Genomic DNA, 27,231 nt, shown 5'->3' with positions numbered 1-27,231 from the left:
CAAAATGTGGGAAAAACTGAAGCGCTTTGAATACTTTCCGGATGCACTGTACTTTTGAGTGTGTAGCAGATTAGGCAACCTTTGGGACATACTACTTTGTCATAATTGTGTCTTTAATGGAGCGCTCTGTCACTTAGTTATGTGCATCCTGTCACTGTTTAAACTGCCCTGTCAATCATCTTGTCACATCCTCCACGTTCAGTTTAATTAAATTTCCAACTGTTTTGGAGAGAAATGTAGTCGCACGTTGATCTCCCATTCCTGTTTCTTTCATATGAAGAACTTTTCTCATGTGTTTGCATAATGATGCATTTAAAAGTTAATGACCAAACATATCTTTATTAAAGTTCACAATGCTATTGAAGATTAAATTTAATGTGGATAACAATGAATAAATATTTTTCACCAGCTTAGATAATGATTATTAATCACTCAAACCCCTTTATCTAAGGGTGTGTTCATGCCATGTCATAATTACCGTAATTGGAGCTCATAAGTACAATTAGTAAACTGGGAATTTTCTGAGAGCTCCTACTTGTACCATGTGACCACTGTACCACCTGACAGCTGCAGATTCATTTTGGCGTCACGTGTTGTCCTCTTGAAATGACGGTAATTACAACATGGCTTGAACGCAGCATGTATTGTTTGTAGTTTTTTAACACTTTTTATTCGTGTTTGTGATTCTAATCGAATCCTCGTCAATATTGGTGTGGATTGATCTGAATTCTAATCGCAAATAGTAGACCATCCGGGTATCTTTAGAATACTATTTTCAACATGCTACGATTTGGGACACACTAATTCTGATTTTGAATACTATTGAAGTACCGTTGAATTATTAGAAAAATAATGCACACCCGACGTGGTAATGCGGTCACAACGGGAAGCGTCTTGTTCAACAGCAGCAGCAGCATCTCTACTAATACAAAACTGTAAGAACAGCGCCTTTATTACCTCGCTAGTGAGAAATATCATGTAGCTTTTTAGTTGCTAAACTATTTTACTGATAAAATCAACACGTTTATGCTTGAGTGTGTGTCCATACTGTATGTGTGTGCTTTTAAGTGTGCAATTAAATCTTCCATTCATATGCATACAAATACTCAAGACCGGAAATGCAAGCTCATGTGAAGAAGTTTCGCATTTTTGCGTGTTCCAAATTTAAAGATTGGTGTACTCTGACCTGCGAATTCATGCCTGTGACCAGTGGAAGATTGATAAGCCCTGAATTGACCTCTTGCCTGAATTAAAAGAACGCACATTTTTCACATTAAAGTATTGTAGATTTTGTATTTATACTTTGTGTATTTATTATTTGTTTTATGTTAATTTAGCCTGACGTTATATCACGACCAAGTGTACTCAAGCTACTACACTTTTTACTGGTTTCCTGGACTTCTTCTGTGACACCGCAACACCATTACTCTAAACATATGACAGATGCTGATTAGTGTAGTCCGATTCCTGCAGAAATTACTCTTATGAGCGGATTCTTATTAGCGAATCAAAAACATACAGCGTGAACAGAGTTGTCTTACTTATAAATCAATTATTTTTAGTGTGTGACGGAGTTAGATTGGATTTGGGCAGGGGGATTCCTGTTTCCCAGCAAGCTTTGCGACGGGTTCTTAGTTCATTTTGTTCAGTTAAATATTACTTAATGTGTCTTTAGAGCAAAATAAGTAAAAGAGTGATATGTGTTTCTGTTATGTGGGTTTTAGACAGATTTTGATTATAGCATTTTTGGGGTTACCATAGTGGTGTTGAATGATCACGTTTTTGGGGCTATTATTATACTTCGAGTCATATGTCACATGAGTGGGTTAAGTGAAAATGCAATATTTCTTAGTAATAGCCAAAGTACTGCTTATTTATCAGCCTTCTATGGTGAATTCAGTGCGATTGGGACACTTTTTCCAAGTCATCTCAATGGCAAAAAGTGTCCCAATCACCCTGAAATCACCCTACTTATGTTTTATGTGCTAAGTTAAATAAAATGTAAGTAAACGATAGTGAGTAGGTTCATGAATCAAACATGTACAGTTTCCAATTAAACATATATCAATATATATAATATATAATATACTGACTGACCAGTCATTTGAAAATGTATGCATTTGAATCCGTAACAGAGGCACTAAAGTTTTTCCTATTTTGAATCTTTCCTCAGGATGTTCTGGAAACTGGCAATACCTGCCATTTTGGCATGGACCCTTTTTGTGTCTACGGAGACCAAAAAGCCACGCCCTCAAGGTTCCATCCCCTCCCCTTACAAGCTAAAAGGCAATGATTTGTCATCACCATCCCACACACTAACGTCATTGCCCCAGCACACATCAGCACAGCGACAGAAGGGTAAACACGACATGCTGTCGTCGAGTCGCGAGGCCCTGGTAGTCACTGAGAGGAAGTACCTGAAGAGCGACTGGTGCAAAACACAGCCATTACGTCAAACGGTGAGCTTGGAGGGCTGTCTGAGCCGAACTGTCATCAACCGGTTCTGCTACGGCCAGTGTAACTCTTTCTACATCCCACGCCACCTGACGTCTCAAACCTCACATCGAAGTCGAAAAACAGCATCCACGCCAGACCACCACACTTCATTCCAATCCTGTGCGTTCTGCCGGCCAAGCCGGATAACCACGGTCACCGTACGCCTTCACTGCCCTGGGCTGCAGCCACCATACCGGCAACGGAAAGTGCAACGGATCAAGCAGTGCAAATGTGTGTCTGTTAATGTCAATGCTGCGTACTGAGAAGGCACACATACAAAACAATGCTTTAGGGTGTTCCTTTTGGAAAAACTGGGGCCGCCCAACAATCAATGTGTGAACTGTGCCAAAGACAACAGCTAATCAGAAGACCGGCCACCTTCATTATGTCTGGACTGTACCGCATTATGCTCTACGGGAAGGCTTAAAAGCTGCCGAGCAGCGCAGCAATGGAAACAAAGCTGGATTTTTCTTCTTTTTGACAAATATAAAGAAGCCGAGAGCTGAACTACATAAAAGCTGAAACGGTGAATAACATTCTTGTGTTAAATTAACAATGTTTGACCTTTGACCTCTTCATCAAAACAAATGGAGCATGTGTATCCGAGCGATCTCCTGCTTTACCTCAGCAATACTGATTCTGTATAGAGTGCAACAGTTGGGTTCCGGAAGTAAAAGTCCTATTCATTTTCTCCATTGGGGAAAGATGAACTTCTAAACCTTTAAAGACAAAGTAGATGTGTGATCTACTAGGTTGTTAATCGATGGGAAATGCTTCTGTTGAAGCCACCAGTCTGCATTATTTCAACTTATCTATTTCAACAGCAGAATTCCTGATGAAAAACTACAAAACCCATCATGATTCTGCAAAAACATTCCATCAATCTAAGAATCGCCAAAATAACCACACACTCCTATAAAGCATGTGATTTATGTGATAATCTATCATATTTTTCAACATAAAATTGGCTACATTGTTTCTATATAGGCTACATAATATATATATTTTTTTGCTTCAAATCAAGTTTGTAATGTGATTCACCTCATAACTGGTTAGTTTGGTTCATGATGGCTTAACTCTTTAACAAAGATTATTTTAAAATTCCAATAGGAAAAATACTTCTGGAACCTATCAGGTCTATCAGCCTAGTTTATAAAACCGTTTTCTCGTTTATCCACGCAAATGTTCATAGCTATGAAAACAGTCTTTGACGTGGAAAAGTGCTTAGCAGTGCTTATGCAGAGATCTGAAACCATTCAGCTGCGCGTAATTTCAAGATCCTTTGTGCAGATATGCATCATGCATACTTTTTTTACTCTATTAGGCTGCATTAGAAATCACATCCTCTGTAATTACACTGTCATTCACAAATTCTCTCCTGTGGCCTCATGGATAGTAAAGTGTCCATCATATGCACACTTCAGAATCTCTGCGGAAGGTCATCCAGGTACTTTTTTCCTACTCTTTTTTTGTTGTTGAGTAGTGTGAATTCGGACATACTTATTTTGTCTCATACTGTTTTTCGCCTACTCTATCGTAGGGAAGTATTTGATTTCGGATGCAGCCTTAGTCTTGAAACTTGAGAACAGTGGAAACTCTTTGACCACCATATATCTTCATCTTGTTTTACCTACCCAGCTGTTGCATGTGTCAGCAATAATGAAGGACATAAGAACACATATGGACATCCAGGATGCTGGATGACTGTGGACCTTATCGACAGGAAATTAGAGGGGGGTTCGCTATATTTTGACTAAGCAGGAAGTCAGTGGTGGATAAACTATATTTTGACTTAGTGCTGCCATCGGCTTTGCTGCCTCCTATGGAAATGATTCTGTTGGGTTCAGTTCATCCAATCTGGGCTGACTTTGATCAATAGAGAGTTTGAGCCTTGCCGTTGTTTTGATAAGTCACAATGTGCACAAATGTTTTAAATCTTTACCTTAAAGTCTAACAAACACATTCTCATTAATGACAATATTTAACAAAATAGCAAAAATGTGTAGATAAAGGAATTTATGACAAATCAACCATAGAAAATCTATGAATATATATATATATATATATATAAAATATATAATGAACATCTTCTAAAAATAAATCTATTATTTCACATTACAATTCTCCTCTGTGTTGTTTGTAATTGTCTTCTACAGATAGATAAGATCCTTATAAGAAAATTACATCACATAATTCATACATCAGCCCATACAGAAATAACAAAGAAATGATCACACATGAAATACAACTCTGTCGGCTTTAATTGAAAATACATTTTGGTAACTCTTAAAGGTTATTGCACACAGTGAACTACTGACAACAGCTGTACACACAAAATTAAGAATGGCATTAAGTTATAATATTTGCATAAGTTTTCAACAACTGTGCATTAAACATCTCACAGTTCAGTTTTAATTCACTACAAATCATTCAATGCTGAGTAAATTTCAAATCGAAGTAGGTAAACGCATGTAGAGGAAACTATGCACACAGAATATTATCCAGTATTCATGATTGTTTCTCCTCCTATATGAGCCAAGACACACTCTTTATGCCTTTACACAGGAGATTGCCATTTTTTTATGTATTAAGTTATTCCATTTTCTTAAATGTCAGTGCACAAGGTCAGCATAAACACACATTATTCAAAGTCAGATATCTTCATTGGTCGACCTGCATGAAATATTGTGGCTTTCTCCTACAAATATGAGTGGAGGATATTTAAATACACAGGGGGTACAATAGATATTTCAGCACTATCATGTCAGAAAATATGAAAATAAATTCTGTGTGGGCTTGATTGTTGATTCTACTAAAGTGCTTTTGTAATTTGTTTAATTTTATAGCTCAAGTTTTGATTGTTTTATGTGAAACTACAGACATGACATAAAATTACAAAGCCTTTCAAGTGATTTCAGCATAAACTTAATAGCCACGAGACACTGTAAAATAAAAAAGAAGAAGAAGAAGAAAGATTTAAATAACATGGAAACAATGAGTTTTGTGGGATTCGGCACAGCAGAAATTCACATCTTCTGTCCCAGCTTGGCTTTCTGAGTAAAAGAAGAAACAGAGTAACATCCTGGTTGCAATTAGAATTGACACTGTTAGGGGCCGTTCACACAGAACGCATTTTTCCATTCCACTGTGCTACTTTTCCATTGTTTTTAAATGTAAGCACGTGCTAGACGGATGACATTAACCTATGCGCTTGCGTCTTTTGCAGTGTCTTACACATGACACAGCATTCTTAAAAAGCAATTTTTGCGCTTGTATTTCATTCCACTGCGTCTCGTGTTTTTAAAAGCAAAAACGCATTCTGTGTGAACCGGCCCTTATGGTGTGTTATTCATTGCTTGTAATGTGAATTGTGCGATTTTTAAAGACTTACTATTCCTGACGCATGTTTAGGTTTTACGTTGTAGGTAGCCTTCTCTCGTGCTTGTCTGAAGGTCTCTTCTGCAGCTTTCAAACTAAAAAAAACAAATACACCAATGACATTCAATATATTACATTGAAGCAATTAAGCAAACATGACGACAACAGAGGCATAATATTCCTCACCGCTCCTTCAGTAGGTATTTGTTCTCTCTCTTCCACAGCTCCTTAAAATCTGACGAAAACTCGTGCCACACTGTGAAGAATGTGCTCGGTGAAACCTCTTTCTCTCCCGCCTTAGGCTTGACCGAAAAAAACACGCTCAGCTCCAGGAAACTGGAAAGCATTCAAAGAAAAGCATGACACTATGAACAAAATATTACAAAATAAGATTAGAAAGTTTTCACTGAGGAATTGTGAAATTGATCGGCTTACTTCAAGCATGTGAAATGTGAAATTTTAGCTTATAAAAATAATGCTCTTACATAAAGAACGACAAGTGTAATTTCTTTTCGCCCACAGCAATCTTTTGGTATGCACGAGTCTAGTACTTGGAAGAAACTGCAACATTCATACAATGAACACAAAGGCCATTCAAATTAATTCACATGTCATATTTGCTCTTTTTTTCCACTCTAAGAGCCAAGGTTTTAAAACTGGAACCTTTTTAAAGGAGACAATCTACTAACTGTCAATCAATCTCGGTGAATTGCACTATTAGTACAAGAAGTGAGGGAAAAACAGAGTTCGAAAAAGAGAGCGACAGAGAGGTGGATGTTAATACACAGGCGCGTACACACACACACACACACACACACACTCAGAGGAGACAACCGATATGACACAGTAATAAGTGAACAAGAGACTTGGCACAATTAACATAGTAAGACAACTTACATCCTCTGCGTGTCAGCGAGCTGTTTTTCCTGGAGCTCCAGCTCCGCTTTGGCTGTGGGAAAAAACATTGAACAGAGACATTGTAAATGTGACCGTCTATTTTTTTAAACTTTTAAAATATGTATTTGTACTGCTTTTCACTGAATGACAGGTTATCATAAGAAGGTTATCAGAGATTTGTTCCAGTTTTAAACAAACAGACTCCCACATGATTTCATTTCAGTTCGAGTCATTTCATTTAATTTCATTCAAAGTGAGAGCACATTTTTTTATGAGATTATGCACAAAAGTATCGGGACACCCCTCTATATCATTGAATTCAGGTGTTCCAATCACTTCCATGGCCACATGTTTATAAAATCAAGCACCTAAGCATGCAGAATGCTTCTACAAACATTTGTGAAAGAATTGTGAAAGAGTCACTCTCAGGAGCTCAGTGAATTCAAGCATGGTACCGTGATAGGTTGCCACCTGTGCAATAAGTCCATTCGTGAAATTTCCTCACTATTAAATAGGGATGTACCAAATCCAGGATTCTGACAAATATTGGGTTTTTTGACAGGGTTTGGTTTCTGCCGAATTTTTTTTCCACCGAACCGAACCCTAGGCTTGCACTATGAGCGCTACGCTGGTCGACTTAATGACGGCGTCGTTGATTACAGGAAGGTGTTTACTGGGTGGACCGTTCGAATGCAGTCGGCTGTGAGAAAGTGAAAATGGAACTCGTGAGCAGAAAAAGTGTTGTTTGCAGTGGCGCCTTGTCAATAGAGGGCACTGGGGCGCTGCCCCCATCAATACAAAAATTATATAAACATTAAGTAAAAATAAAATAGTTAACTCATACGACGTGCCGGCTGTTAGTAAGAGCCTCAGCATTTAATAAAAACTGGCTTTGATCGGTTTTATATGTTCTTCAATATGTTTCACACGGTTTCATGCGCATGAGGGACACCGGACAAATGAATGTCTGAGTCCAAAAATCTACGGGCAGCATGTGACCTGAAGCTGGTCTCTAATTGGTTTCTTAAAGATCCTCCTCCGGACGCAGGTCGCTGCGTCCCTGGCGAATCAGAATTGGATGCGTGTTATTTTATCCAATCTGATTGGTTCTCGTCACCCGCCATTCAACTTTCCGCTCTTGGCCACTAAAGCGAAAGTGCGCGGGCGACATCGTCACTCCGACTCCACCAAAACCTTGTTAGGATGATCACTTTCGTAGAGATGGCAGCAGTTAAACCAAATTCTTTCACAAGGCGTTCGCTGGAAGAAAAAAAAAAGGATAAAGGATCCCGAACCGGACCAACGCGATTTACAAATCCAGCAGCAGGCCAGTGACAGAGGATGAAGGTACACTCGGAGCTTCACGTGCTTGTTATGAGAAACATAGGTGGCTGGCTGGATGTGTTGTTAGCAATGCCCTTTATTGCTTTCCATGTCTTTTATTTCAAAGTGTCAGTACTGAAGTTTTGTGAACAACAACGGGGGTAAGAGACCTCAAATATCTAACTGAAATATGCAAACGTCATGACACTACTGAGATGACTGACTTTAATCAGAGAGTCATTGAGAAATTTGCTGGCCAGAAAGAAAAGAGAGCAAAATTTATGTTCAAGTAGTCAACATGCTAGTCTGTTGTTGCTGTTTTCTTTTGTTTTACCTTTCCTCATTCAATTATATGTGGGAAATGAATGTGTAAAAAGATAAAAGTGAAGACACTGTTTTCTCTTTTAATCCTTGAATTTAGTCAACATGCATCTTGATACCGCTTAGTATTTATTTGACCCCCCCCCCCCCCCAGCCGCCACTGGTTGTTTGGCAGTCCTTTCAATCAAAAGAAGGCGATTCAAGTCGAGCTACATGTTCAAATTGCAATGCCGATTTATCTCGTTGTGACAAGGACCCTAAACAGAAGCCGCTGTTAAAACATTTGCTTATGAAACGTCCGAAAGAATACGATTGTGCATGAAGGAATCTACAGACAGCAGCCAAAATGCAGCAACTTCAGGTACGGCAAAGTCATCCTGGCATAATGTTGCCTATTCTTTCTTTTTTTTACAGTTTAAATAAAATAAAATGAAAAATACACTGCAGTGGATGTTGTTTACTTCATTAATGTGTTTATGTTAATGGACTGAGGATGGGAGTAGGATTCGGCAATCGGTTTCGGATTCGGCAGAATCTTAACCAATGGATTCGGTATTCGGCTGAACCCCAAAAATCTGGATTCGCGCAGTAGTGGATTACTACTACTAAAAACAGTTTGGGTATGGCCCCTTCCTGTTCCAACATGACTGCGCACCAGTGCACAAAGCAAGGTCCATAAAGACATGGTTTGTTGGGGAGGAACTTGATTGGTCTTTACAGAGTCCTGACCTTAACCCGATATAACACCTTTGGGATGAATTAGGCCGAAGAGTGCAAGCCAGGCCTTCTCGTCCAACATCAGTGCCAGACCTCACAAATGTGCTTCTAGAAAAATGGTCAAAAATTCCCATAAACACACTCCTAAACCTTGTGGAAAGCCTTCCCAGAAGAGTTGAAGCTGTTATAGATGCAAAGGGTGGGCCAACTCCATATTAAACCCTACGGATTAATATGTTCTTAAACTTCATGTGCATGTAAAGGTAGGCGTCTCAAAACTTTTGGCAATATAGTGTACATGTATGTATAGGTCCTTGCAGGTTATGATCTTTATGATAAACATAAGTCATAAAGACAGTATGAGGCATAGTTTGATTGCAGATGGAGAAGCAGGGCTCTGAAGCCGTTACTGCCATAATGTCAATGTCACTTAATTTACTCCTGCTTGGAGAGTCTCCTGTGATCCACTAATAAATTGAATGACGAGCCCAGTGTTCTTACACGTTTTCATACCACTCACCACTACAATTATGTGCAACCAGAGAATCCCCAAAACACAGATCACTTCAGTTCCCACCTCTTCTGGCTCCAACATGAGATCTACAACTCATTAAACTGAATTTAAATATTACCAAAAATGTTGCATTTGTGCTTCAAAAAACTTGGTAGTGGTGATCGCTGAGGCAATCACAACTATTACTACTGCTCATACTCAGGGTTGGAGAAACTGCATTTCTACCCTAGAAGCCGCATAACAACATTCTGGTAACCATACAGAAAGCTTGATCAACCACTTGGTAGTGATCAAAAAAACCCTAGCAACCACACCCACATCACCCAGAAAGCATTACACCACCTAGCAACCACATAGCAACACCATGGCAACTGCCCAGATCAACTAGAAAGCCCTAAAAACCATGTTAGAAGCATCAAACAACCACTTAAAAAACATCCTGCAACTATGTAGAAATCCCTGTCAACCACTTGGTAACCCCTTAGCAACCAAATAGTAACACCCTGGCAACTACCCAGACCAACTAGAAAGCCATAACAAGCACCTCAGAAGCATCTAACAACCACATAAAAACATCCTGCAAATACGTAGAAATTCCTGTCAACCACTTGGTAACCCCTTAGCAACCAAATAGCAACACCCTGGCAACTACCCAGACCAACTAGAAAGCCCTATAAAAAGCACCTCAGAAACATCTAACAACCACATAATAACATCCTGCAAATACATAGAAATCCCTGTCAACCACTTGGAAACACCTTAGCAACCACATAGCAACACCCTGGCAACTACCCAGACCAACTAGAAAGCGCTAACAACCACCTCAGAAGCATCTATCAATCACATAACAACATCCTGCAAATACATAGAAATCCCTGTCAACCACTTGGAAACACCTTAGCAACCACATAGCAACACCCTGGCAACTACCCAGACCAACTAGAAAGCACTAACAACCACCTCAGAAGCATCTAACAATCACATAACAACATCCTGCAAATACGTAGAAATCCCTGTCAACCACTTGGAAACACCTTAGCAAACACATAGCAACACCCTGGCAACTACACAGATCAACTAGAAAGCCCTAAAAACCATATTCGAAGCATCAAACAACCACATAATAACATCCTGCAAATACGTAAAAATCCCTGTCAACCACTTGGAAACACCTTAGCAACCACATAGCAACACCCTGGCAACTACCCAGACCAACTAGAAAGCGCTAACAACCACCTCAGAAGCATCTAACAATCACATAACAACATCCTGCAAATACGTAGAAATCCCTGTCAACCACTTGGAAACACCTTAGCAACCACATAGCAACACCCTGGCAACTACCCAGACCAACTAGAAAGCACTAACAACCACCTCAGAAGCATCTAACAATCACATAACAGCATCCTGCAAATACGTAGAAATCCCTGTCAACCACTTGGAAACACCTTAGCAACCACATAGCAACACCCTGGCAACTACACAGATCAACTAGAAAGCCCTAAAAACCATATTCGAAGCATCAAACAACCACTTAAAAAAAAACATCCTGCAACTAAGAAGAAATCCCTATCAACCACTTGGTAACCCCTTAGCAACCAAATAGCAACACCCTGCCAACTACCCAGACCAACTAGAGAGCCCTAACAAGCACATCAGAAGCATCTAACAACCACATAACAACATCCTGCAAATACGTAGAAATCCCTGTCAACCACTTGGTAACACCTTAGCAACCACATAGCAACACCCTGGCAACTACCCAGACCAACTAGAAAGCCATAAAAAACATATTAGAAGCATCAAACAACCACTTAAAAAAAATCTTGCAACTATGTAGAAATCCCTGTCAACCACTTGGTAACCCCTTAGCAACCAAATAGAAACACCCTGGCAACTACCCAGACCACCTAGAAAGCCATAAAAACCATATTCGAAGCATCAAACAACCACATAATAACATCCTGCAAATACGTAAAAATCCCTGTCAACCACTTGGAAACACCTTAGCAACCACATAGCAACACCCTGGCAACTACCCAGACCAACTAGAAAGCCATAAAAAACATATTAGAAGCATCAAACAACCACTTAAAAAACATCTTGCAACTATGTAGAAATCCCTGTCAACCACTTGGTAACCCCTTAGCAACCAAATAGAAACACCCTGGCAACTACCCAGACCACCTAGAAAGCTCTAACAACCATATTAGAAGCATCAAACAACCACTTAAAAAACATCTTGCAACTATGTCGAAATCCCTGTCAACCACTTGTCAACACCTTAGCAACCACATAGCAACACCCTGGCAACTACCCAGACCAACTAGAAAGCCATAAAAACCATATTAGAAGCATCAAACAACCACTTAAAAACATCTTGCAACTATGTAGAAATCCCTGTCAACCACTTGGTAACCCCTTAGCAACCAAATAGCAACACCCTGGCAACTACAGAGACCAACTAGAAAGCCATAACAAGCACCTCAGAAGCATCTAACAACCACATAACAACATCCTGCAAATACATAGAAATCCCTGTCAACCACTTGGTAACCCCTTAGCAACCAAATAGCAACACCCTGGCAACTACCCAGACCAACTAGAAAGCCCTATAAAAAGCACCTCAGAAACATCTAACAACCACATAACAACATCCTGCAAATACGTAGAAATCCCTGTCAACCACTTGGTAACCCCTTAGCAACCAAATAGCAACACCCTGGCAACTACCCAGACCAACTAGAAAGCCATAACAAGCACATCAGAAGTATCTAACAACCACATAACAACATCCTGCAAATACGTAGAAATCCCTGTCAACCACTTGGTAACACCTTAGCAACCACATAGCAACACCCTGGCAACTACCGAGACCAACTAGAAAGCCCTATAAAAAGCACCTCAGAAACATCTAACAACCACATAACAACATCCTGCAAATACGTAGAAATCCCTGTCAACCACTTGGAAACACCTTAGCAACCACATAGCAACACCCTGGCAACTACACAGACCAACTAGAAAGCCCTAACAACCACCTCAGAAGCATCTAACAATCACATAACAACATCCTGCAAATACGTAGAAATCCCTGTCAACCACTTGGAAACACCTTAGCAACCACATAGCAACACCCTGGCAACTACACAGACCAACTAGAAAGCCCTAACAACCACCTCAGAAGCATCTAACAATCACATAACAACATCCTGCAAATACGTAGAAATCCCTGTCAACCACTCTGCAGCTCCCTAGCAAAAACCCAGAACACCCATGCAACCACCCTAACATTGCGCGTTTTGCATGGACCACTTACTTTTTCCTACAAAAAGATACTATGGTATTATCATGCTTTTTTGCACATAGAACCATCAAATAACTGTACCATGATAGTGCTAGTACTTTTTTTGTAAGGAAGCATGGTCTAATTGTACTAAAATGTCTCATCTGGTAGCTATTGTATAATTTTGCTGTATAAATTACCTGCTGTACCTTTAAACGCATTATCACATTGCTTCTCAGTGCCCAGGGCAGCGGAAATGGTACAGAATTAAACATGGTATCAGTAGAACGAGCGTAGACCAAACAGCACAGAGACAGTCTCTATCTCTCATACACATATACGCACGCCTGTCTCACTCAGTTTTTCTTCCTCTCCTCCTTTCTGTAGTTAATTTCATGCTCTGAAAAATAAACAGTAGTGGTTGAAGCACTGGAGCCAGAGACTGTTACTCTCCTGGAGTTTCAAAATCATACAAATAACAAAAAATAAGACCAGGTCTTTTTTCCTGATCCCCGTTCTGTCTGTTTCTCTAACTGGAGGCAGTATGAAGGGTTGAAGGGGGTCTTTCCATGGTCATGTCACCCATCTGAGAGCTCAGCGAAGGAGACCCATGAGTCTGCAGATCAAAGGGGTAGAGATGAGAAGGGGAACGTTCAGCGAGGACCCCACCCTGCTACCCCTGCCGCCAGAGCACATGTGGGTTTTGTTATGAGGACCAATTTGAATACAAAGAAAGGGAGACAGCAACACATTTAGCATTTACTAAAGTCTGTAGTGAAGCAGAGAATGAAAAATAGAAAGACAGCTTATAGAGAGACGTTCCAGCTAACTCCAAATTGAGCGATGGAAAAAGAAGGTTACGCCATGGCAATTGAAATGATTGGAGTGTGAAAGAAGAAAAGAGGCCAGTGAAAAATTGACGAGAATAAAGTGCCGACAGACAGACAGATCGGGCAGGTTGACTCAGACACGCTTAGAGGAAATAAACAAGAGAACCGAAACCATATCAAATAGAGAAGGATCGAAGCCAAATAAACAAGATGTAGAGCAACTATAATAAACTACAATCGCTAGATCGTTCAGCTCTTCTTCAAATACTGAAAGGGTTGAAGAAGCGATTAACACGTCAGGGTGGAACGTGGATGAAATGAGCGAAAATAACGAAATTATGGACTCTCACTTTTCTTGTCACTAGCTTTACACAAATAATGTTGGAGTGATCGGGTCTAGGTTAGGGTAGATGTATTTCCCAGAATCCTTGTTGGCTCCCAGAGGCCGTCGCAGAGCCTCAGTCACATTTATTTCTCAGCACCTCATCTGTCCTCTCACACAAGGTCACTGTACATCCATCCCAGCATTATTCAGAAAACACTTTAATTGTTTCCCATGGTGATGTCAGTGAAAGAAGATTTGCATGGCTCCTCTGTCATAAAACTAACGTATTCGGACGAGGGAGTGATGTCATTTTATTTATACAGGAAATGACAAATACTAGGGCATGTTAAAAATGCTGGCATTTTCACCAGATGACTTAAAGAGCTATATTTGGAAAGGATTAATCATTTTAGAATGATTGACATGATTTTGTTGAGAAAAACATTTTCACAATTTTTTTTTTTTAAAGCTAAAAAAAGTTGCTTATTAGCATGCATATTACTATGATATTATCTGTTTATTAGTACATATAAAGCATGACCATATTCTACATCCCTTAACCCCTACCCAATACCTAAACTTAACAATGACCTTACTAACTATTAATAGGCAGAATTTAGGAGTGTATTGAGGCAAAGGTTGTAGTTAATAGATAGTTAATAGTAAGAATTGAACCCTAATCTAATGTGTGACCTTACTTTTTACTCTGAAGACTTTTGAGTGTGATCCTTTTAGAGATGAACGATTGAGTGTTAATATTTGAGTTTACTTGTTGTGGCAAGCATTACAAGGCAGAGGGCTGTGAGAGAACGGCACGAGGCCGGTGGCGTAATTGATAATGAGCGCCAGCTGCGCGCCGCACCGGTCTCGTATCTCTCACGGAGGAGCTTCGGATGCATAAAAGCAGGAGCGACGACAATGAAGGACGAGAGAGGACCAGGCCTGGATTTTTGTTTATGTGTGTGCGGCAGCCGTCCGTGAGGGACTGCCTGCTTTACTTTCATTGTGTGTTTATTTATATATTAAAGTGTTGAATATTCGCCGGTTCCCGCCTCCTTCTTCCCATAACAACGAACTGCGTTACATTTGTTATAAGAAGCAACTTAAACCTTTCAGTACCATGAAGTAAACAGTTGTTGTTGTTTTTTTAAATATCTTTCCACTTGAGTTGAGTTTTTATAGACCACATTCTGTTTTTGACTCATTCAATATGACTATAAATAATAATATGATTTTTATTGATTATTTTAAAATAAAAATATAAACAAATTAAGAAATAACTGTAAAATTACAATACAAATATTTACGCCCTAATATTTTTCTAACCAATACATGCATTGTGAATTGTGGCACTATGTTCATTTACTGTATCTCTTATTTAAATGCCAAAATAAAAAAATTTGAATTTCCGATTCAAATGGCACATCCTCATGTAAAACATGTAAACCCGTCCAAATAGGGCTTATGTTTGCTATGTTTTTTTTTTGTTTTTTTTACCTCTTGTGAGAAATTCTTCCATTTTGTCCTTAAAGGGCTGCAGGTGCTCCTCAGACGAGACATTACACACCTTTTCTGTTTCTGCTGAACAGGCTGTAAAATAAAGTAGAGAGCAGGACCACAGATGTGAGAAAGAAACAAACTAAATCAATCATGGAACTGAAGAACAGTTTATTTATACAGTGAAAACATCTTATGTTAGCCTACACAACTACTGCCACTTAAATAACTCTCATAAAACACATTTTAGGAATGCACAGATGACCTCAAGTTTTTGTAAAGAAACGTTCTCAGAACTTTGGCTAACATTCTGGGAAGGTTAATGTTATGAACAAACATTCTTCCAGGAACATTATTAGAACATTCATTCAAAGTTATTATGGTCTTAAATAAAGTTCTCCAAATGTTAACTACTGTAGTTTTTCTGGTTCAGAATGTAAGATTCTGAAGTAACATTCCCAAAATGTTTGCAAAATTATAAAATGGACTGTTCCTATAACTTTTCATAACCAAAAAAAAAACACTTTTATTTATGAACATTTAGAGAACATTCAGAAATAACGTTTCCATAACTAAATGGGAACCTTAATAAAACGTTCTTAGATTTGTTCGCTGGGAACACGGCAATGGCCCCACCATATGGCCAAACTTCTCTGGACAACCAGTCTTCACCGATTAAACTGCCAAGACCAGCACCAAACTAGCAATTCAAGCAGCTACCATGTACTTTTATTAATTCAGGGAAGCTTGTTACATTCAGTCCTTCTGCTTCACTTTCCTGCACTTCATAGCTGTATCAGTATCGAGAAAAATGTGCTATTTGTGACCTGTGCTAACAGATGCTAATGCATCCCATTTCATGAACCTTTCCTTCGCTTCTGTTCGCTGTAAACCTGGAGTCTTACAACAGCCCAACAGGCTTCACCGTGTCACACTCCATCACTACAGTTGGTGATGGATCACAGCCTTGCATGATAATCAGCGCAATGCAAACACACACATGCTAATGTCCCTGCCAGCTGGATCATGGGCTTTGTGAAAGCTAAGATCTGCCGGGCCGCCTGCATAACTCTATGCCCCTTCCAGCTGTCAGTCACACATCTGCTCTAGTGCTTAGCTTAGCTTGCTAATGTAGTGATGATCCATTTATTGTATGAACCTGGCGTAAGAGAGAAGCCATGCTTATTGGGCCATGGGGAGATTTTAGGGACGTGAACTGTTGAGGATTCAGAGAAACAGAACATTGCCAGAGGAGAAATATTTGCCTGCGTTAAACAAATGTAGGCTCGATCTGTTCAGCAGGTGTACGCCAAAACCATTTAGCTAAGCATACAAGCTCTGGAAAAGTACATTTACAATTTATCAACCACATGTATATGGGCCTAACTAATAAGCTTTTGAAAGATTAACAATGCAAATCGCTGACTAGGGATTCGAGCTAAGGCACGCAAAAATATGGCTAACAGCAGGAGTGAAGTTAATAGGATGTATAGCAATGCATCAAAGTGACCATCCTGCAATCGAAATTTCCATGAGCCAAATGCAAATCCATCTGATATGTTTGACTGGTTCAAGGGCAACTAAAAAGGCTCTGGTATTATTATTTGTGTGTGGTGGACAATCTCACTCTGGATTAATGATTGATTGTAAATGTGTTTTTGATGTAGGGCGGTGTTCTAAATTGACCACATCAGCATCCACCAGTGTTTTTTCAAGCCAATTGCCAAACATGCCGACGGTGGAATGTGAGTATTTCCACATCTGTGTGAGTGTGTGTTTTTGGGTTGGCAATGAAAATGTTTGCAGGGATTTAGAGCATGTAATCGGATTCTTACACCTCATTCACACTCCGTCGTGCACTTAAGCTGGGTCGTACAACCTTTGACTTGTGGCACAAAGCTGAACCAATCTCACTAACCTCCTGAAAACCTGATAAATTGCTCTACTGGTCAGGGAGCAAAACAGACCGTTCTTAAGAGGCCGCTTAAGCCTTTTACCTGCTCTATAGTTTCTGTTATAAATCACCTGAATATATGCCATTTCATACAAATAGAGGGACTGAAATTTATTTGAAAAAATTTACTGAATATATGCATTTATTTATTTAAAGAAAAATATCTCAACCAAAATCTTGAGCTAATTTATACTCTAATCTGGACAATTTTTTTATTTCTTTTACAAGAATGTCTAAATGTTATACAGTGCATCCGGAAAGTACTCACAGCGCTTCACTTTTTCCACATTTTGTTATGTTACAGCGTTATTCCAAAATGGATTAAATTCATTTTTTTCCCCTCAATTCTACAAACAATACCCCATAATGACAACGTGAAAGAAGTTTGTTTGAAATCTTTGCAAATGTATTAAAAATAAAAATCACATAAGTGTGTACATAAGTATTCACAGCCTTTGTCATGACACTCAAAATTGAGCTCAGGTGCATCTTGTTCCCACTGATCATCCTTGAGATGTTTCTACACCGAGAAACCGAGCAGTATTTATCCTATTATTTTACCTCTTAACAGAGGAACGCGATCGTCTCTGAGCTCCGCCATTACTTCCGGAGAGTGAGGTCAAATTAGATTGTGGTCATAGATGTATACGTAGATGCCTCATTAGCGACTGCATGGATCAGTAGAATGAGGCATCTACTATCGATATATCTATAACCACGATTGTATTTGACCTCACTCCCCGGAGGTGATGGCGGAGCTCAGAGACGATCACGTTCCTCTGTTAAGAGGTAAAATAATAGCATAAATACTGCTCGGTTTCTCGCAGAAACTGGTCGTTTCGCTAGATAAGACCCTTATTCATCGTCTGGTGTCGTTTGGTATAGTTTAAAGCCCTTTGAAGCTGCACTGAAACTGTCATTTGGACCTTGAACCATTTGCAGCCCATTGAAGTCCATTATATGGAGGAAACCCCTGGAATGTTTTCATCCAAAACCTTAATTTCTTTTTGACTGCAGAAAGAAAGACATGGACATCTTGGATGACATGGGGGTGAGTAAATTATCAGCAAAAGTTTATTTAAAAGTGAACAAATCCTTTAAGAATAACACAATCCTTCAGAAATCATTGTAATATGCTGATTTTGGTGTACATTTCTTATTATCAACGTTGAAAACTAGTTCATATTTCACAGTTGTGCTAGTTAATATTTCTGTGGAAACTGATTAACAGTATTTATTTATCTGTCACTTTTAATCAATTTAACTCTTACATTTTTGTACTGTAGTGTATACATATAGGGACAGTTAACCTGAAGAAACGTGGAGTTAAGTGCTTTAGACCTGTAAGAACAAGTAAGACCCCTAGGTAAAGTGCTGAAAATGACCCCTCTCTCTCATTTATTTACTTTAACAAACCCCATTTGCAGTATTGATCATTGTGGCAGCCAGCTGGGGGCTCAATGAAAACAGCCATTTGAAAATCAATGAGCCTTCTAAAGGAGAATGTGGGTCATTGGCGCTGATTTATACAAGCTAAACATGTCTGTATGTTTTAGTATATGCATACTTCTACGTGAACTCAAGTTTGTCTGTATGTCCATGTGTATATGTCCACATGTGTTTGCATGTATGTGATCTCATGTATATGCATGGAAGTGTGTGTAAACACGTGTGTATTCATTTTTTACTCTGTGCTTGCGCGTGTCTACATCTCACCATTCAGATCTTTCCGTAGCTTGCGAAGGTCACGTTGAAAATCCTCAAACTTCATCTGCGACGCCTGAAACAGATCCTGAGGCTCTGGAAGTGGGTACACGCATGTTTCTTTACCTGCGTCCTGACACACAAGCAATGGAAAAAAGCGCAATCATACAGATGTTGTGTTTATGAGATCATATCTGTACCATTGGTTGATCTAAAAAATAATTGAATGTGAATTCTGGTCAAATAGTTTGGTGTGTAAAGATCTTTATGATTCCAAAAACAATAAAAACATCAAACAACAAATCAATCTCAATAGAGCTCAGTCTGTCAGAGATCAGAGTTGCTCGCACACACACGTTCACATATGCGTTCTCCTTGTTATTTGCCCGAACGCTAGAAGCACTTCAACAACTTGTGGATCATATTTTGTCAATTTGGACATGGCCTTGTAATCACAACATCTGGACCGTCTGTTGACGGTATTTACAATACAGCCCTTTTAATCTGCGTCCAAAAAGGGCATCAAGCAATCAAAGGGCTCTGCTCGTTCAGAGCGGCCGTTTGTCTATATGGTGAAGTGAAAGAAGGCAAATCAAAGTGATGAAACCAAAAACAAAGCCACATTTTTGTCTAACATGAAGGGTGATTCTAAGGGACCTGGGGGTCTGTTAATCGAGCCAATGCAATAAACAGCTGGCAAACCTACCTCATCAAAGTGTCGCAGATAGTAAGCAACTATGTAGGACAGGAGGCTCTGAGAATTATCCTGAGGGAGTGAGAGAAGGAGACGAGAGATGGAAATAAACACAGGAGAATAATCGTTTTTCATGTTTTGCGATTGTATACACTCATTTGGCTCAAAGCAGTTGTAAATAAGAGGCCAGACCTGGTGGCCTACAATGGCGTTCGCTCACATGCATGTGTGCAGACACACAGAACGCATGGGAAGTGAATATAGGCTACTGCAGTACTTGACACTACTGTATAGACTGTTCACTGGGAGTGATATTGGCAAAAAAAAAAATCTGTTTATGACCTAGTCAGTGGGGTCAGGACTCCACCAGGAGACCACCAAACTCTTTGGGAATTCCCATGCATGTTCATACTAGGGTTTATGCTGGTTCTGTCAGAAAATTGTAACTTAAAGGGATAGTTCACCTACAATTAAAATTCCTTCCTCATTTAACTCGCCTTAATTTCCTTGAAATTTTGAAGACTTAGTTTCTTCTGTGGAACGCAAAAGAAGATATACATATATATGCTGCCCGGCCCAAAAAAGTTGCTTTAATGCGTAAGAGTCTATGATTGGAGTATAATTGCAGTGATTATTATGTTTCTTATTATGTTCATGTTTGGCATCAGTTCTTCTAACCCTAATTGATGGAGTGTGTAGCTTTATACAGTGAAAGCCAATGGGATCCAAAATTGTTTAAGACCCTATTGATTTTCATTGAATGGGCAAAGAACCATTCTTATTTTGTGTCCCACAGAAGAAAGAAAGTCATATGCAGGTTTGGAATGACACGAGGGTAAGTAAGTGATGACAGAATTTTCATGTTGGGGTGAACTATCTTTTAAAATTGGTGACAGTGATCTCCTTTTTACTCACACTGCTCTTGACATCTTTTAACTTGGACAGGATGTCAAGGGTAAATCCGTCTGCCTGTCCTCTGCTTCGGTTGCCCCCGTTCATAATGTTCCCGAATGCAAGAACCAAACCTAGAATTTGCAGGACGGCTTCACCGGATTGTAGAGCCTGTAAACAGAAGAGAAAGATGATGAAGCGAGATGTTTTCTTCACTGCTTTCTATTTGGACTTTCAACTTGAAATATGCCAGTGTTGACACCTTAAGTGCAATCTGACTATTGTACTTCACATTCTCGCTCACCGTACAGATTTTTAGCAGTGTTTCTAGCTTGCGCTGAACTGATGTAACACACTCCGTGAAGCTGGACTGGAAGAGAATACAGAAAACCCGCTCCGAGAACTGAGGAACCTCTGACAACTGCAGCAGAAACCTAACAGAGACAGACACACACAGAGACAGGGAGGCAAATTAACAACAAAAGATGGATGGCTGGATAGATAGACAGATAGATAGACACATTGATACATACTGTTCAGGCTTGTCCAGTGGTTTTGCATTTTCTTTATCTTTTGAAGACTTGATATGTTTCTCAATTTGATCCATCTCTTCTTTTTGAGCTCTCTGTGAGGTTGTGAGGAAGAATAGAATGAAAGTACAGAGAGAGAGAGAGAGAGAGAGAGAGAGAGAGAGAGAGAGAGAGAGAGAGAGAAAGAGAGAGAGCAAAAATGTGATTTCAAAATGGGAAAATACATTTAATGGAACATTTCATAAATACTGTAAACTTTGATAAGGGAAAACAATGCTATCTGGAGTGTGTGCATGTGTGTACTGTTATGTGTGTTGCTTTGTGACCTTACACCCAACATGCAAAGTGTGATCCACACTTCAGACTTTGCTTGAGTCAGACAGAGAATAGAGAGAGAAAAGGCAGGAGAGAGGAAAGAGGGGATATACTGTGTGTGTGTGAGAGAGAGAAAGGGGGTGTTCTGTGGTTTTGGTTGAAGGAGTCAGAGACAACGTGGAGTCTCGCACACTAAAGAGAAACAACCTCAACATTTAAACTCAACAACATTGCCTCAAGCTACAGCGGGAACGGGTGGGTGGGTGGGTGTAAGGGTGGGAGGAAAAACAGAGGGATGGAAGGAAAGATAGTTTTCAGCAGAAAGTTACTACACATACACACAATTCTACGCACACACATACCTTCATTATAACTTGTTCATTTTACACAGCGTTTGGCCCTCTAGTGGTTAAGAATAACAGCATAAGTCTTTTGGAAGAGCATTGTTTGTTGTGCTTCGGATTTATGTGGATTCATGTGGTTCGTGCCACCAGTGTAAACATGAATAGTGAATACAGGACATCATATCATCAGAGCGGATGGACAAAAAAATTATGCTTTTGGGGCCTGGTCCATATGGATCATGGATACACTATGATACATTCCATCCTTAATATTAGTAAGATATGTATGATGCAAATACTGTGAATGAAAGCCAGTATAAAGTGTTACATATTCCTGAAATGATACACAGAGCAAAATGCCAAGAAAAGTGCCCAGATAAGAACATTGCTGACATAATGGTCAGACTTGTGTGAGAAACGTTATGGTGTCGTGTAGGTCTGAAGATGTGTGGCTACAACTCCCGTCACCGGTCTTTATCTCGTCATAATGACGTGCAGCTCACACTCACACACGCTCACACACATGTAAAAGGACCTCTTGTGTTGACAGCAAGATTTATGACTGTTGCTGCAATGCACATGGCGAATCATGGTGTGTAAACTCATCAGCGCTCACACACACACACACAAAGAACAAAAGATAATCACTATTTGTAGCAGCCAATCATCTAAGACCGATTCATGGATCTTCCAAGAAAGAGGTTTGATTCATGCCGCCATGTCAAACTGACGTAACTGCAACTGTCTTTTTCTGAGTTTTCATTCTTTGAGAGGGAAAACCTCTCCATCCTCTCCATTTGTCTTCCTGTGTGTTGTCAGTTCCATGTCTGCATGTCTGTCTTTATACAGATACTTGTTCCTCTCTCTCTTTGCCTCAGACAGTGACACGCACCCTGGCTCCATGGTAAACCTTACTCATTCCAGCGGTGTTTGTGGCCTGCATGTTTGTTTTGGTATTTAACACACATTTCCGCGACTCTCTTTTGGAGTCAACGGCGTCAAGGCAGAGCTCCAAAATCTCAGGGTATATCCTGTCCAGTTCTTAGAGGTTTAAGAGTTTAATGAAATGATAAATGATCACTTATGGAATTCATACTTCATAAGGATTGCCAGGATTCATCACATCTGCTTATCTGGACTGTCATGTCCTGTCATGTTGTGGGCTTACGTTTTCATACAGCGCCTGGAGTGTCTCCAGATCCACCACTGTGCAGTCCATGTTCAAGATGGCTGTCAGAGAGAGAGAGAGAGAGAGAGAGAGAGAGAGAGAGAGAGAGAGAGAGATGAAAAATGAGAGAATCCATCACTGATTGACCAATCAAGAATAAAGATCTATTCAAATGATTTTTTCAGACCTAGAGGAACACTATAAGGATACTGATCGTCAACTGTCTGGGAATTGAAATTAATTTATTTTCCAAATAACTAAAATGCCAAAACACATTTTTTTCCAATAATACCACAATAAAAGTAATTCATACTTTCAAAAATCAATAACAATAATATGTCCATGAATTAAAAAAATAAGTTACACAAACAAACAATTCATTTAATATATGAAACATAAAACAATATATTAATTTACTTTATATTTATTTTAAATTAATTACTTTTCTTGAAAGAAATGAACACTTTTATTTAGCAAGGATAGATTACATTTATGAAAATTGACATTTTTAATGTTACAAAAGATTTTTCTTTTAAATAATGCTGTTCTTTCGAACTTTACGAATTAATCATACATTTTTATTCATTCATTAATTTTTTCACATTTAACATTGATAACAAGAAATGTTTCTTGAGCACCAAATCCGAATATTAGAAAGATTTTTCATGTGAGTAAAGATGCTGAAAATTCAGCTTTGCCAATACAGGAATAAATTATATACAAAAATTAAATGAAAAAAAACAACAACATTATTATTATATTGAGTTTTTACTGCATTTTTGATTAAATAAATGTAGCCTTAGTTAGCATAAGAGACTTATTTCATATAAAAAAAATATTACCAACCTCAAAACTTAAGAGTGTGTATATAAATATCGATCAGACATAACATTATGATGTGAAGTGAATAACACAGATTATCTCTTCATCACAGCACCTGTTAGTGGGTGGGATATATTGGGCAGCAAGTGAACATTTTGTCCACAAAGTTGATGTGTTCGAAGCAGGAAAAATGGGCAAGCGTAAGGATTTGAGCGAGTTTGACAAGGGCCAGATTGTGATGGCTAGACGACTGGGTCAGAGCATCTCCAAAACTGCAGCTCTTGTGGGGTGTTCCCCGTTTGCAGTGGTCAGAATCTATCAAAAGTGGTCCAAGGAAGGAGCAGTGGTGAACCGGCGACAGGGTCATGGGTCATGGGACCCACCGCAGTTTGTTGCGTATGGGGCTGCATAGCTGCAGACCAGTCAGGGGGCCCATGCTGACCCCTGTCCACCTTCAAAAGCACCAGTGCACGTGAGCATCAGAACTAGACCACGGAGCAATGGAAGAAGGGGGCCTGGTCTGATGAATCACGTTTACTTTTACATCACATGGATGGCCGCATGCGTGTGCCACCTTACCTAAGCATTCTTGCAGACCATGTACAAGCATTCATGGAAACGGTATTCCCTGGTGGCTGTGGCCTCTTTCAGCAGGATAATGCGCCCTGCCACAAAGCAAAAAAAGTTCAGGAATGTTTTGAGGAGCACAACGAGTTTGAATTCTCCCAGATCTCAATCCAATCGAGCATCTGTGGGATGTGCTGTATAAACAAGTCCGATCCATGGAGGCATGTGATGGATTACAATCAACCAATCAGCTGTTAAATTTAAGTACACAATTAGATAAGATCAATTTAGGTCAACCAATTACCAAGCAATACTTAATTCTGTTCAGTCTGTGGTGTAAAAGGTCGCATTAGCAATTAAAGGGTACACTTGCAAAGCAAGCAAAACATGGTCAGGTCAAAGTGTCTGAATAATTTTGGTCCCAAATTTTAATCATTTTCACTGGTAGTCCACTGCAAGAAGAATTTTTGGGTATAATATGTCACAGTTTACTTTACTTTGCTATCCTCACTTTCATACATGTACTATAGTGTACACACATTTGGAAAAAAACTCCAATAGTGACTTACAGCACAATATAAGCAAGCTATTCGAAAACTAAAAATTCAGATTTTAACCCTGGGCATGGTCGATTATATAATTTAATAATCAAAACATGTTTATTCAGCATTAAACATTTGGTAACACTTTAGAATAATGGTCATTAGTTAACATTAGTTAATGTATTAACTAACATGAACTAACCATGAGCAATACATTTATTTGTTCATCTTTGTTAACATTAGTTAATATAAATCCAACTGTTCATGGTTTATTCATGTTAGTTCACAGTGCATTAACTAACGTTAACAAGATTTTAATAATGGCCATTAATCTAAAGTGTTACCAAACATTAATTTTCCAGAGTTGTTTTTACATAATAAAAGCATTTGAATCTCTAGCAGGGCTGTTATTAAGCTGGCTTGACTGAACACTTTTTGTCTGTGCTAAATAGAGCTATTATGGGCTAACTTTTGTGTGTTCAGTCATTTGGGAAATTGAGAAATTGATCATTGGCGCGTTCCAGAAACCACACAAGAAAGAATAACAAAAACATCCATATCTGGCGAATGCTCAGACATAAAATGGAGACAGACAGCAAAGCATTACTCCTGTTATAGGAGAAAGATATCAAAGAGAACAACTGCAGCCTTAGAAGAGAAGGGGAGAGGAAACACATGACAGAGAGAGAGAGAGAGGCAAGAAAGAGATAGAAAAGTATGCAAAATCCATGACTTAGTAGTTTAACCTGTCATCAACAATCAACAACAATATCCCACTAGATCTACACCTCAATCACCACATACACAAACAACAACAGCGTAATCCCCACACCCCCACAAACAAAGAATTTGTCTCTTGATTTGTCCAGGGATGTGGTCTGTGCTTCCCCAAAACACTGATAGTTCTTGCTTTAATCTGAGGAAGAAATCGTTTTGAAAGCTTTCTAAAGTTTTTTAGCTAAAAGAAAAATAAAGAAAGAAAAGTGATCAACTTTCATACTGTTATCATCCCTGCATTAGAGATACTAAAAATTTCCATATTTTAATGTATTGTTTGCATTGAATTATTTGACTTTGCATGTAACAGAAATAGTTATTATTATTATTATTATTATATATAATATAATAAATATATTTAAAAAATGTTGTTAGGGGTGTAACGATATTCAAACCGAACCAAAAAAACACGATACACCACCCACGGTACATTCCACGGTACTCACCAATAATCACGATAAGCTCTGTGTTTTGTTACTTTCGATAGGAAACAAAGTGTCATCTTTCAAATTCGGTAAATTTTATCACGAAACTCAAACAAAAATGGTGTTTTGGCACCTCAGTTCAAGCGGCATCGTGGAGCGCGAGTGAACGCAGCCATCTCTTCCTCTTAATGCTAGTTACAGAATAAATATGAATGAACATCTGAAGGTATGTTGAAAGATACAGTACAACTTACTGAAACATATCATATCTCGCTCAATCAGTGTTTGAAGTGAAAGACGTCAATAAAACAGCTTGTAATCAATATGTCACGTAGAATTACATTTACCTCAGGCAAGTCATTCAGTGTCCACAACTTGTTAGTTTGCTAGAGAAATTTAGTATTTCGCTAAATATATGCACTATTAGCCTATATATTCATTATTATTTGACTTGACCTGTTAGTGATGTGTTGTCTTGATTATTTAATGTATGTTTAAATAAATCTGTCACAGCCACTGTGTAAATGAGTATAGGCTTATTTCAAGAACGAAATGGAGTAAAAAACATAATTTTATCATTAGATTTAGAAGTTAATGCAAAAACTGCCTTATGTGCAGTTTACATGTTTGCATACAATTTGTTATTTGAGTGTTGATTATTATATCTAAAAATAAATAAGACAGAGACACAATTTGTTCAGTAAACCACAGTTTAATAAAATTAATGTTTAGTTTTCGTAGAATTTTAATTGAAATTTCAATAATTATATTATTATTATTATTATTATTAAATAGGATATTATATAATAAATAGAACAAGCAGTGCAAATACAAATTGTCTGGAGGGGGTTGGCATCACACATTATAGTAATAATAATAAAAGAAGTAATAATAATAATAATATTAATAATATA

The 27,231-nt window shown here is 38.8% G+C and overlaps 2 protein-coding genes across 2 annotated transcripts in view; one reads left to right on the top strand and one right to left on the bottom strand.

Annotated features, from left to right (window-relative positions):
- Positions 1 to 2,174: 2,174 nt before the first annotated feature.
- grem2a (gremlin 2, DAN family BMP antagonist a) lies at positions 2,175 to 2,759 on the top strand (the record flags this gene model as incomplete). Its single annotated transcript, XM_079832623.1, has 1 exon — positions 2,175 to 2,759. The coding sequence occupies one exon, from the start codon at positions 2,175 to 2,177 to the stop codon at positions 2,757 to 2,759; it is 585 nt and encodes a 194-aa protein (XP_079688749.1).
- A 1,976-nt stretch (positions 2,760 to 4,735) lies between these two features.
- fmn2a (formin 2a) overlaps positions 4,736 to 27,231 on the bottom strand; it is a gene marked incomplete at its 5' end in the record, with an annotated part of 41,994 nt that continues 19,498 nt past the window's right edge. The window contains 11 exons of the mRNA XM_079833101.1: positions 4,736 to 5,549; positions 5,888 to 5,969; positions 6,061 to 6,210; positions 6,772 to 6,823; positions 15,585 to 15,677; positions 19,255 to 19,375; positions 19,949 to 20,008; positions 20,852 to 20,998; positions 21,132 to 21,261; positions 21,361 to 21,452; positions 23,185 to 23,246. Coding sequence (XP_079689227.1) covers positions 5,523 to 5,549; positions 5,888 to 5,969; positions 6,061 to 6,210; positions 6,772 to 6,823; positions 15,585 to 15,677; positions 19,255 to 19,375; positions 19,949 to 20,008; positions 20,852 to 20,998; positions 21,132 to 21,261; positions 21,361 to 21,452; positions 23,185 to 23,246 — 1,016 coding nt within the window. The 3' untranslated portion in view covers positions 4,736 to 5,522. The remainder of the gene's footprint in view (positions 5,550 to 5,887; positions 5,970 to 6,060; positions 6,211 to 6,771; positions 6,824 to 15,584; positions 15,678 to 19,254; positions 19,376 to 19,948; positions 20,009 to 20,851; positions 20,999 to 21,131; positions 21,262 to 21,360; positions 21,453 to 23,184; positions 23,247 to 27,231) is intronic.

This window comes from Gobio gobio (assembly GCF_949357685.1).
Source record: "Gobio gobio genome assembly, chromosome: 13".
In the NCBI taxonomy this organism is placed as follows: domain Eukaryota; kingdom Metazoa; phylum Chordata; class Actinopteri; order Cypriniformes; family Gobionidae; genus Gobio; species Gobio gobio.
Note: the sequence above shows the minus strand (reverse complement) of the source record. Positions and strands in the feature narration are given on the sequence as shown.